General features: G+C 33.2%; 1 protein-coding gene and 1 long non-coding RNA gene across 3 annotated transcripts in view; one reads left to right on the top strand and one right to left on the bottom strand.

Annotated features, from left to right (window-relative positions):
* The window catches only part of LOC126971929 (peroxisomal multifunctional enzyme type 2-like), a 27,647-nt gene extending 13,886 nt beyond the window's left edge, over positions 1 to 13,761 (bottom strand). Inside the window, exons 1-5 of the mRNA XM_050818440.1 lie at positions 13,425 to 13,761; positions 12,914 to 13,059; positions 11,963 to 12,114; positions 6,007 to 6,178; positions 4,870 to 4,976 (exon numbers count right to left, since the gene is read on the bottom strand). Coding sequence (XP_050674397.1) covers positions 4,870 to 4,976; positions 6,007 to 6,178; positions 11,963 to 12,114; positions 12,914 to 13,059; positions 13,425 to 13,614 — 767 coding nt within the window. The 5' untranslated portion in view covers positions 13,615 to 13,761. The remainder of the gene's footprint in view (positions 1 to 4,869; positions 4,977 to 6,006; positions 6,179 to 11,962; positions 12,115 to 12,913; positions 13,060 to 13,424) is intronic.
* Positions 1 to 13,914, top strand: part of LOC126971976 (uncharacterized) — a 500,026-nt gene that overhangs the window by 462,781 nt on the left and 23,331 nt on the right. The window lies entirely within an intron of this gene.

Consider the following 13,914-nt stretch of genomic DNA (forward strand, 5'->3'; position numbering starts at 1 on the left):
ATTATGAAAATTAAATTTGTAACCAAAATTTATGAACGATGCTGGACTCAAACCTCGCCGACCTTAGGTTCCGTTCGAGCGCTCTCTCCAACTGAGCCAACCATTCGAGTGACACATGGTTCGTAAATCTTGGTATGCCTTGTTCAATTATCAGGTTATGACTTCATCTACAGTGAAAAGGGGTGCACTTAGGGGCAGATATATACATATTGGTTTTATGGTAAAAGTATTTATTTACTTAAGATACTAAACTTATCTATGACACTTGCTAAATAACTATAATTAATGGTTCTACTGGTGAGTACGCAGATCTCTACTATTAATTGGTAAAATGGTTACTCGGGCCAGTCCTGTAATGGTTATAGGCAAATGGTTAATGGTAACTAGGACCGGACCGATCAATGGTTACTCGCGTACTGCCTTACTAAAGGCAACACATGGTTATAAGTAATTAATATTATCTACTAAGCAATATTTGTAATATAATGCTGTTCGATGGATTTACTTCCAACATACAGGATCTAATTAACAGTTGATAACCTGCTCAACCCCAATAATTGCATATTAGGAAATTGACTTGAGATGTCGCTCTTTCAAATCTAAACAATCTGTGTCAAAATCAATCCCAGAACTAAGAGATATCACTTTAAAAATAAGAAATTGTTTAATATTAATAATGCCATTGATGCACATCGTCGTCGTCGTAAGCAGCAACGCTTTACATTAGCTCCATAGTATTTTGAATCTTAAACCACACATTGAATAATCAGAACTGGTCCTGCATTGATTGGCTGTCAGGTCGCGTATACGCTAGTAAGTCTACGGTCCAAATATAATTCATATCATAATTAAAATTCTGTGAGTTCCAATTTTCGTTTAAGTTAACTAGTACTAGTTACTTAATTCGTAGCTGTTTTGAGATTTTGAAGTTTCCTCATAAATACCGATTTATAGCCCGAGCTATAAAGATTCTATGGTGAGTGAAAACCAGGTTAACACTGACATATCGTGCGCTGCATGAAATTCAAATAGTTTTATTCAAAATAGGGTTTTAAAATAAATTACTGTTCGCCAAAATCTAGCACTAATTTTTTTAATGTATCAGATATAATTTATTACCTTAAATTACCTGCTTGAAATCACTACAAGGTCGTATCATTTAAAAAGTAATATTGTTACCGTAGTTATTTTTTTTAACAATTGTTTTTAATTTCGGAGCAAATTATACGTTTATATTATGTTTTTTACATTTTCAGGGATCTTGTTGAAAAAGCATATAAATCGTCCAACAAAACCTTGAACGTTTTAATAAAGGGGAGGGTTTGAGAATCTTTATTTCTCATTAGAATTAACAATTCACTTACTGAGAAAACTTAAATTATCTTAAAAGTAAAAAGTAAGTAATTTACGGACACAGCAAACGAGTAGGAAAAGTAACAAAAGAAAAGTTCACTAATATATAGATGGGCCTTTCCTAATACCAACTCCTTTACAATATGACAACACAATAAGAATATGACAATAAGTGAGTAGTCACAATTAGTCACAAACCACTAGAACAAAAGATAAAATATTGACGATATCTTTTATTTCATTTGGAATATCATTATAGAGTTGAGCCCCTTCATACATTAAGCTATTTTTCCCATCATTTGTTCTTGGTGCTGGTAACCAGGTTGTTAGCACTCCTGAGCCATCTCTTTTGGATTTGTATCTTCTTGGTGAAAGATATTTGAGTACGAATGTCTTTATAAAGTATTATTCTTATAAGTAGACAAGTCTGGTATATAAATATTTGTTTCACGCTTAAAATTTTTGTATTATTATATATTTTGTTAGTTGCCGTTAAAAAGTCTTATGTCGAATAATGTTTCTAAAAGCTTGTTTCGCCTTAATTGCAATGTTTGCAAATTTGTTTTACTCTAGGTGTGGTTTAACTAGAGAATTGTAAATTAAGTATCTTACATTTGTTGGAGGACATTTAACACAACCTTTTAATGCACCTGTTAAGAGTTCGTAACGTGGAACAAATCTTCTCAAAATGTGACTTCCACTTTAGTTCAGTATCGATTATGAGACCGAGATATTTTTCACTGTTTTCTTGGATATCACTTGATTATTTATGCATAATGATTCAAAATCCGGTACCTTTGTATTTTTGACCACAAAGATTACGTAGTTTGTGTTGTCAACATTGATCGTCAGAAGGTTACTTTGAAACCACATGTTAAGACGCTCTAGATCAGTTTGTGCTTTTTTGATAATATCCTGTATAAAATGACCAACGTATAATAAACATGTGTCGTCGTCATAAATTTAAAACTTTTATCCCTTATTCATAATGTAAACAGCCGCTTAGGAGTATTTTTTCTCATTCTGACTTAGGTCAATAGAAGAAGACAGAGTGAGAATTAGCAATGCTTTAATTTAGCAGACTATTATGAATAAGGGGGTTAGTCTTTATCTAACCTTTGTCACTACTAAATTGCATGTAAGGGAGAAGTAATTTTAAGCTTGGAGTAACTTTACACTGCGTTTATTAATACGACAGGTGAAGAATGTAGTGTGAATGCGAATTATGTTTATTCTTGATGTTAACATGATGATTATCTTCTAGAAAAGTTTATGTGCCTTTGTTCATGCACACAATCAACAAGAACATAATATTGAGATAACATAATAAGATATATATTCTGACGTCATTCGCACGAAGTATTATTACATAGACATCAGAACATAAATATGGTAGCGGTGATTCGTAGATAGAAGATGGACAATAGATGCGTTACTAAAATAACAATAATAATGTGACAGAGACACATAAATTATATTGGTATACAGAGTAAGGGAGATACACTACGAGCGATGAGCGAGATATATCTACTATCCCTTTCGCGTATGCGATTTTTTTGTTTGGACCCAGTTCATCGGCTCATAACAAAACATGGTTGCCATGGTGAATTCAGCTATTATTAAAATATGGGACGTTGTTGTTTATTGCGTAGTACAAATCGTCGGGGTAGTAATGTACGTAAGTAATCCCTGCTCTGTGGTAATGACTTTCATATAGGTACATTTTAAAATGCATTAAAAAAGTTATTGCTTGACGAGCCCATTTGTGTTTTCATGACATCAAGACCATGTAACCATTTTTATGAGAAAAAAAGCCCGCTGAGTTGGTTGCGCCCGTTCTTCTCAGTTCTGAGTGAATTTTTTAGAATGGGTGGTAGTTTTTGAATTTCAATAAGTGATTCTATATCCTATTTTGAATAAAAATCTTTGAATTGAATTGAAGCAGTATTATAAATTAATGCTCAAAGTCTAATCTGCAATGTAACACTACAGGATCGTCCGTCAGTCAAGAAGACCAGTATTGTGATGTAATGCTAAAAATAGAACCTTAAATGTAACGCTCAAAGTAGAATCTTAAATGTTACATTATAACCTCGCCTTACCAGAAGTACAAGCTCGTCTGTCGAGAAGAAGCACTATTATAAAATAAAGCCCAAATTACAATCTTAAATGTTCCAATACAAGCTAATCCTCGTCAGCAAGAAAGAGGCAGTACTGAGATCGTAATAGTCGAATCTGAAATGTACAGGTGAACGCTCCCAGTGACTGAGCACCTTAAGATTTCTATTTAAAGCCTACTTCTTACGGTAATTGGTGGCGTATCGAGCTGAGGACCTGTTTATACAACATGCTACACACATTAGTGGCGATAATATGATTTAAGATGTGAGTCGTAACATCGTGTAGCGACTTATAAATATACCGAATATCTCATTAGTTTGAGCCGGTTTACACAGAAAAAAGGTTTTGCATTATTTATTACTGTTAATATAATTGAATAAGTGACGTGTACAAAGTCCATACAAGGTCACAAGGCAATCATTAATTAATATTCAGTATTACTTGCCTGTATGTTAATTTTAACATTGTTTATCCATTGTCTGCAGCACTTTCGTGCATGAATACGAATAGGAGTTATTGTAACCGTATCATGTTTTACGTTTTCCTGATAATAAGATATGTCATATGTTTTGTTTGGTAGATGTTCTAAATTTCATTACATCATAGAATGTTTGTTTTATAAGTTATACTTATTTTATATAACTATTTCACACATAATTTAGCATGCGGTATTCACCTTAAAAGGTAATGAATGCATTTAGTAATAAGACCCTTGTAAATTAGCATAATAATTATAAATGTATTATTGTACTTACCACTGGTGAATCTAAATAAATTAATAAAAAAAAATAATAAGATATGTCCACAGTAATTCAAATTAAAGCCCATTTAACTTTTCAATAGTGTCCGCAGCGCTCACCCCATTATTATTTAAACATGCAAATTTTTGACGGCTCAAGAAACGTATTTTCTGCTATACATTACATGTTAAGAATTTGCTGATAATGTAAATTGGTTAAACAGTAAATATTTTTTGATTTTATCTATTACAGGTAAACAAAAACCGGCAAAGTGCGAGTCGGACTCGCGCATTAAGGGATCTGTACCATTAAAAATTGCATGCGATGCAGCATGACCAGTTAGGTTAATAGACACTATTTCCACACCAGACAGGTGCCTCCACCCTAAACTTAGTCTCTATTTTTCGACTTTAGTTTTGGGTGATTGTGTGAAGTACCATTTCGTTTCATCCTTTTCGAGTTAAAATCTATTTTTTTTGTTTTTAACTTGGGTCCTCAAATTCGAAATAAATATTGTTTTGTTGTCTTTGCATATTGTCATTTATTAGTATTTAAGTCGATAAACTATTTTTACCTGAAAATTTCAAGTACATACCTAGTAGCACACAATAATTCAAAATAGAGCAACATTACAAAATACCACAGATTAACTCACCTAAGTGGGACACCAGGTGCCCTCACAATATGAGCTTTATGCGCAAAACCCAGTGTAGAGTCGATTATGATTCCGCTGTCCTCAAATGACTCGTGAACCATGTAAGCCTACAAATATTAGAGAATATTTAAAACATCCTTCCCTATACATGACATATATTACATCACTTAATAATATTAAGCGGTTCAGTGAGAATAATTCATAAGAGAATGGGTCACCTCACAGTAAGTGATCACCGTCTAACTATCGTGCTACACCAGAGGTACACAGGAGCGTTATTGGCCTTTTTAGGTAGGTGTACGGGCTTTTTTGAAGGTACTCATTTCGCATCGAACTGGAAACACCGCGCAAGGAAGCTGATTGCACAGCTTTTAGAAGCTGCATTTGCCACGACGCCAGATTAGGACTAGGAAAATTAAATACCTCCTAATTTGGGAGGTATTTAATTTTAGAGCATTTAGTGCGATGGTGGAATTCACTAGTAGAAATCGGGTCAAACAGAACTTCAGCACACTACTGTAAAAGACACGAAGACACACAAAGAAGCAACGCATGTTTGCAATGAAAAGCGATTGTAGTGTTCGAGAAATACTGGGGATTCACTACAGTTTGAGCAGCTCTTCGTTATTCGCAGTGAATTGTTGGTGGTAATTGATACTGGGGTTAATCAAACTAGAGAAGAGGGAAATACTCGAAATGTGGCCAGATCTGCATCTTAAAGAGCGATTCTTTGTGACCCCGCTTGGTGTTCCAAATTACTGCGGAAATGGCAATCGCTAGTCCATGTCAAGCACTTGTATTGTAATACTAGGGTAGGCTGTATGACAAGTGGTTCACGCGCAGAAACAAGAAAGCTTTGCCCGCGAGGGATCTAATTTGGGTGTATTTTTTTAACATTTATATAAATATATATAAAAACAGGTGTATATATAAATATATACAACTGTTTTTCATGAGTGTTCATCCGGATCAAAGGACCAGAAAATGGGCAAAAAAAATATATAGTATTTATTGATATTTAAATGAAGACTGGCCGTTTTGGCAGTATAAAACAGTAATTGTACGAAATACCTTACATTTATCATAGAAAAAAATTTATTACTAGAACCGTACACGTATTATTATTGCAGAACTTACCACAACGGGAGCAATGAGTTCAGGTTTCATGGCCTGGAACATATCTGGCGGCAGAATATCTTCGGTGAGTCGCGACGCGGCCGTGGGCACAATCGTGTTCACTTTGATGTTGTACTTAGCGCCTTCAATCGCAAGTGTGCTTGCTAATCCCACAAGGCCCATTTTTGCAGCGCTGCCATATTAAAAGTTCATTATTATAACAGTCAAGGGACACCTAGTAAAAGGAGATTATTCACAACTTCAAATACAGATAAACATGTGACGAATAAATGTGCTTTGAGGAACGAATTGCGGTGCTATTCTCGAAACTCAAAATCGTCGACGTTTAGATACGATCATTACCTCGTTTTGCTCTAGATTGGTATTCTCCTATCATTTACCTGGAATGTAAACTGAACCATAACTAGATCGGAGCCACGCGTTAGCGACATTAGAACGCAAGTTAACAATATTATCGTTCTACCAAATCTAAAATATATGTACCAAGTGTTAATGATGTTTCAAGTGGCCTTAAAGGCCGGCAACGCTCCGATTGATTCCTCTGGTGTTGCAAGAGAATGTGGGCGGCGGTGATCACTTAACACCAGGTGACCCGTACGCTCGTTTGTCCTCCTTTTCCATAAAAAAAAGTGGTCAACTCAACCAAACGTCAAAACTTGCAGAAGATGCATTTCCCGACAATTGACGTTCGACATTGTTACGAGAACACACATCATACGATTTCCTTAATCGGAACGTAACTTCATTTCAGTCGGAACTGATCCCTGATTTTTGTGCTACAAGAATACGACATGTAACTTTTTGACATAAGGTCGCTTCCATTGAACTTATGCGTTTTATTACGGAAATAGGGCTACTGTTCGAACGGTATTAGGTAGATGTCTAAAAACAGGTAATTTGTATTACTTCGGTGGCCATGTCTACATGTGTGAGTTCATGTTTGAAAAATGTTAGTTGAATTTCGTCAGTAAGATAAATAAAAGTGGCTTACATAAGTAATTGAGAAAATAATTAATAGAGAAATCATATCTGATGAAAATCAACTGACTAACGCATCTAATCTGTTTTCTAATTAAGAGTTAAATTAGACAATTCTGAATGTCAATACAAGGTTATGGTTATCATTTTCCGCGACTATGTCATCTCTTTTTATGCATAGTTATTAAGACATACGTTTTGTATAACTCAAGATTTTGTTTGTCACAAAATATATCTTATCAAGCATTTGTTGATACACAGAAAATAATACTTAAATAACTCGTGCTATCATCGGCAGACCGCTAATATAATGATAACAAAAATAATCGAATTTGTATTTAATGACATAATATTTGAAATGGATTATAAAAGTTATTACTGGACAGAAAGTGGTAAAAATAATATTATAGACTAGCTGACCCAGCAAACGTTGGATTGCCATATTATGAAGTAATAAAAAAAAACAATAATTAAAATTTTTGGGGTATAAAAAATAGATGACAACCGATTCTCAGACCTACCAAATATTAAATCGTACATGATCTACTAACTATAGGTAGCTAAAAATAAGTTCGTTTTTTACCTCCTGTTTAAGCTAGAAAGATATAAAGATTCTAATAAGTTATTCATTTTAAACTATTATTTCAATTTGATTCCAAAACGACGGGGGCACATCGAATGAAAAACAAAATTGTTGAGCGAGCATTTTCATATTTATTCACCTTATAAACCTTCTCTGGACTTCCACAAATAATTCAAGACCAAAATTAGCAAAATCGGCCCAGCCGTTCTCGAGTTTTAGCGGGCAAATGGTGACGCGCGATGATTTATAATCTTGTAAAAATAATTATGTAAAATAAATGTATTCATTGACTGAAAAAAAACTGTATTCTTTAGCAATACCTGTATTTATATAAAATAAATATATTAGTTATGTTTCTATTCAAATACTTATTGATTTTGTATTTTTGGTCATAGTTTCATTATTGGGCTCTATAGTGCACTTTATATGTTCCGATGGACAAACACATTAAATAAAACATAGCACATTACAATGGTTGTATTTGTCCTTAAAGTCTGACATCTATTTTCATGAAGTGCTTCGAAGGGATTGCCTTCTCTTTAAAAAACTGTCAATAAAAATTAGACCAGTGGCATCATGTCATTTTACTATGGAAACTGATGACGCCAAACAAACACTTTTATATTTTAATATGTAATACACAACAATCACGAAAAGACATAACTATAAATTTATTTACATCAATTTCGAACTTAATACAATTACGCTAATCTCATATTCTTAAAGTGATTATAACAACCTCATAACCTTTTCTTTAATTGAGAAAAATAACGTATAAAAACTTGAAGTAATAGGAGCTCTGTAACCATAGATTTGACTTCTGTCAAAATAAGTAGTGTTGTACGAAAATAAATAAACATATCGAAATTTAATGAAAACTAGAAATGATGTAATCAGGGTTGATAAAGTACAGGGTGGACCAAAAGTCCGTTTATAATTGGAATGATGATTTAAAAAAAACTAATTACAGTAGATCAAAACTGTTTATTGTTTTCGATAGTAAACAAAAGGGGAATTTATTTCTTAAAAATCACATCATCCATATGCAATCCTTCATTATTCTGGCATTGCTGCAATCTAGAGCGGAAATTTTCGATGACAGCTTTACATGTTCTGACGATACCTGACGATCCTTTAATTCGTCAAGAGTTACTGGGTTGGTTGGCTGGAATGCAGGGGTTTTTGATCACCATGACATAGTGTCACTCCAATAAAGACAATTTTGTCTATTAACATGCCCATTTAGGTGGAAGTGTGCCTAGTTGAGAAAAAAATGTTTGTAAAACTGGTGAATCGCTCTACCATTTCGTTCGCAAACTGAAACCTAGTGGCATGCTCCTGAGGCCTTAATTCCTGCACCATTTGGATTTTATAGGAATGTAGACTTAAATCTTTCTTGAGAATGCGGTTTAATACATCATTATCTTGGCACGTTAAGGACAGCAGACCGCTTTCGAGTTGATAGTCCAGGTTGGTCACGAACAGACGATTTTACTCGCTCCACGTTTTCGGGGTCCCTCGACGTTCTAGGCCGGCCAGGTCGAGGTAAATCCATTGTTGAACCCGTCTTCTCAAACTTGAGCACCCATTATTTAATTAACACACCTGGTGGAGCTTGATTTTTGTCGTATCTTGTAATGACTGCAAAACTTTCGTTGAGCTAAGGTCGCAGAATCGTTGTTTCGATAATACTCGCATACACAAAATGCACGTTGACTACCGCTAAACGACGCCATGGTACTAAATTCCCATTGGCCGCTCTTGCAATGCGTAACCCCTCCACCCCCCTCCGCCGCCTTTGCTAAACGTGGCAACCGATTCAAATGTAAACGGACTTTTGGTCCATCCTGTATATTATCGATAAAGTACGTCGTAAGCTAAAATAATAATAGGCCAATATGTTTTCTAAGGTATAGTTTTATTTAAAAGGATGGACAATATTTAGCTCAATTCAAATAAAATCAAGACAGCGTACACGAATAGCCTTGGAAAGTTACAATATCTATATTATATTATTGATATTGTATTGCATTTATTGTACGCATAAAACATAGATTTTTTTATAAGTATTCAGCGTTATTAAAACCCAGGGTCCAGTAAGACATGAGATTTTATAAACCTTACTGCCTCCATACGGAATCGCGCGCGGAATGAAATTTTCCAAAACAAGCAGCAACGAATGATTAATAAAAAGAGAAGCTATAAGTACTGATGGTATTAATAATAATCTTATTAGTTTTATGATATTTTATATTATGATGTACAGAGCTACAATGATGGCAAACATTCCCAGAATTCATGGTTTTCGATCAATTTTTTACAATTCTATAACGTTTCCTCTACTCCATGATGTCATGAGGTTTTTTTTCTACTCCACCTCGACTCCACCTTATTATCGGTGGAACCTCAATCTATGCCAAATATTAAAATTTAATTTTAAAAAATTGTTTATTTTTATTTAAAAATTAACGCTTATTTAATTTAACTGGAATCTTACACATATCTGTTAAATAATAATTAGCTGTACCTAAGAGACAATTAAAACTATTAATTTGAATTCATAGTAGTCTCTCATGTACACAACCATATTATAACATTTTGCTTACTTACACTGTTATTGCATGATGCTTGGAAAAGAGCAATACTTGAATACAATTTTTAAATATAAAATTTGTTTCGATAAAATTATATCGATATGTACATTCATGCACTTGTTGAGTAGCAAGATATTTTTATTGTTTACATTATTTATTTATTAAGTTACATCGATTAAACGTAAAGGTAAATGAACCATACGTCGTAATAGTATGGTTAATTTTGTATATCTTGCACAATACATAAAAAAATATTTAATAAATAATAAATAAATAAATTAATAAATAAATTCTTTATTTTGCTAGAAAACATGTAACAATGGGTGTAAGTAGTTTTAATGTATCAATGTTATCGGCCATTTCTGGCATGCAAAATTACTATTAACAAAATTCTAGTTATTATTATAATTGATTAACAAACTCTATATTTTAAGCACTTAGGTTAATTTAAATTATAATTATTATTTTAAATGTCATTATTTAAAGACTAGAATTAATATATATTTTAAAGTCAATTTAATTTAACCTAATGTGTCAACATTTCATTTATGGAATAAAAACATTTATCTATAAGCCATGTAAAAAGATCCTTTTTAAATCGTTGGACGGGTAATACGCGTAAGCTTGGAGGGAGTTTATTAAATATTTTTATACACATGACATAGCTACATTTTCCGTAGGATGCATTATGAAATTTGTGTGCAATCACCAGTCTGTCACCGTTTCTTGTATTTCTCGGATAAATATCTCTTGCTTTTGTAAATAAATGGTCATGTTGTTTGACAAAGATACATATTTCGTATATATACATACAGGGAAATGGAAGAATACGTAATTCTTTAAACAGTGGTTCACACGAATCAAAGTAAAAAGCTCCTGTCATAGCTCTTAAGCATCTCTTTTGGGCCATGAAAGCCCTATTAGCCTCGCTAGAGTTTCCCCACAAGATTAGTCCATATCGAAGTACTGATGCGACATAACCATGATAAGCTGCCAGGACTGTACTTTGTAAAGCCGTTTTACGCAATCTATATAACACATAAACATATGTATCAATTTTTTGGCATACCATGTCTACATGCTCTTTCCATTTTAGATTTTTATCTAGAAGTACTCCTAAAAATTGAACATTTATTGTACTTAAATCGGAAATTTATGATTACATTGACATCAAATGACTGGTGTCACTTGAGCCTCGAGCCTACTCTAGTCTACTCTATTTACCTATAAATTGTACACAATAGTGGCGACAGGGTAACGCCCACTTCCACTAGTTTTTTCTGTTCCGTGATTAGACAAATAAAACTGAAAACAAAATTTTATGAACGATGCGGGACTCGAGCCCGCGACCGTGATCATTAATGTTGATAAAATATTGTAAGCCACAACCTTAGAGTTGAACAAAGCATGCAAGATTTTATGATTATCCATCACCAGAGAGGTTGGCTGAGTAGGAAAGAGCGCTCGCACAGAACGCGAGAGGTCGCGGGTTCGATTCCCGCATCGTTCATAAAATTTTGTTTAGTTTTATTTGTGTAATTAATCCTAGAAGTGAGGATTATATATATACACATAACAAATTGAATAATAATAAAAATAAAATATCTGTAGTGCACTAAATCAAGACTTAAACTAACTAAAAACATTATCATTATCGAATAATCTGCTCACATTATTTCGACTTCGAAAATGTGTCAGAATTTAAATAAAAGCCGTTAAAGAGCGCATTTCGTATTCAAAATGATGAGTCTAAGGGTTAGAATAGTAAGGAAAACTGTTTTAAGAAACAGTTTGAGTTTACCTGTAGTTTGATTGTCCAAAGTTTCCCATTAGACCGGCATTGCTTGAAGTCATGATGACACGGCCAAAGTTCTGCTTCTTGAATGTTTCCCATGCCGCTTGAGTTGTTTTGTAAGCACCCTTTAGATGCACTGCCTGAATTAAGTCCCAATCCTGTGAAAGAAAAAACTTAATAATAATTTTGCCAGTAATTTTGGCTTTATGTTTATTTAATTTAGAAATTTATCTGCCTATGAGTAGAAATGTGTTATTTTTTAGTTTGAAGGTTTAAGTAACCTTCACATACATAAGTTATATATGTTAGATAACTGATAAGTAATTAAACTATACTGTTTGTTTTAAACTATAATCATCAAATTATCGATGAGAGGAATAAAAATCATTATGTGGCCATCATAGCATTGAAACTTACTTAATATTTATAAGTTACCTATTTAAGAAACGATTCAACAGAAATATCTTACCATTGTGTCATTAAGGTGTCTTTAATAAACATGTTTTATACTTATTCAATAAAACACATATTAGCAGAATATACCTTAGGTTTACAACTAATAACTTTTAACAAGGTCATTTAACATGAGCTAGAACAAGTTTTGAAAGTAATGATTAAAGTTCCTTTTATTAAATAATAAGCTATGAATGAAAGAACAAAATTTTTGATTGTACATCTTTTTCTTGCAACACCAGATGAAACATTTCTGTGATTGTGTTGCCGACCCTTTAAGTAGGTACACTTTTCTTTAAAGTATCAATATTGTCTAGTCCAATCAACAACAATCCAAAAAGATTGCATGACCTTCATCAGAGAGCTGTGTTAAGACACCAAAAACAGGGTTTTCCCTTCTGTTTAATATAATAATAACAGTTATTCATCAATATTGCCCGATAATCATGCAAGACCAATTTTATAGCAAATCAGACAATTTTTCACATGATAAAAAAACTATACCTGTTCAGATAACTTCTGAAAACTTTTATCACGAAGAATGCCCGCATTGTTAATGAGAATGTCCACACGCCCATAATTATCTAATGCTGTTTTTATTAGTTTCTCTCCTTCAACCACTGAATTGTAATCAGCAACAGCTTCTCCTCCTAAAGGAAATAATACAGGAAAATTTATTGTTGTGTTAATGACTCACATTTAGTATTTATTCCAATATCATAACAATATTATATAATACTTTATTTCAAACGGAATAAATAATAAAATATTATCATTGTAATAATAACAGGGCAAAAACAAACAGTAAACCCAAAATGCAGTGTGATATATATTATAAAATGTTTACTAAATAAAATATTATATTAAGCTAATTAACCATACAAAATAAAAGATAAATAATATTTAAAAATGTATGTACAGATATCAATGAATTTAAATAGAATTATGTTGAAGTAACAAAAGTGCACAATCACTAGCACTATTAAACTTTATTTAACGATAGCAAGACACTGACCTTTGTCTCTTATTTCCTTTACAACAGCATCCGCAAAGTTTGATTTTCCAACACCATCTCTTGCGCTGCCAAGATCATTCACTACAACTTTAGCACCTCTTGATGCGAGGAGAAGAGCATAGGCCTTTCCTAGACCGCCACCGGCTCCAGTCACTACGGCAACACGGCCATCGAAACGCAGTTGCTCCATTGTATACGTACGAATTCCTTGCACGGCTACAAACTTCTGTTCACTTCAAACTACTGATAATGAAAATTAAATTATTCTGGAAACAAGCTTGGAGTTTGGACTTTAATCTTTATTTTTACAACCATTTACATTTACTCGAAAAACAACTCAACGTCAAGACTGACACTTGTGAACTTGACAAGAGACACTCAGATGACAGCTGTTGACATAATTATTTATTTCGATTACATAATTATACCTAGCATTATTACCGTAGACTGATTATCATGTCACGTCAATATCATGTTTACTCAGTCTACG

The sequence above is a fragment of the Leptidea sinapis genome, chromosome 25 (genome assembly GCF_905404315.1).
Source record: "Leptidea sinapis chromosome 25, ilLepSina1.1, whole genome shotgun sequence".
Classification (NCBI taxonomy): domain Eukaryota; kingdom Metazoa; phylum Arthropoda; class Insecta; order Lepidoptera; family Pieridae; genus Leptidea; species Leptidea sinapis.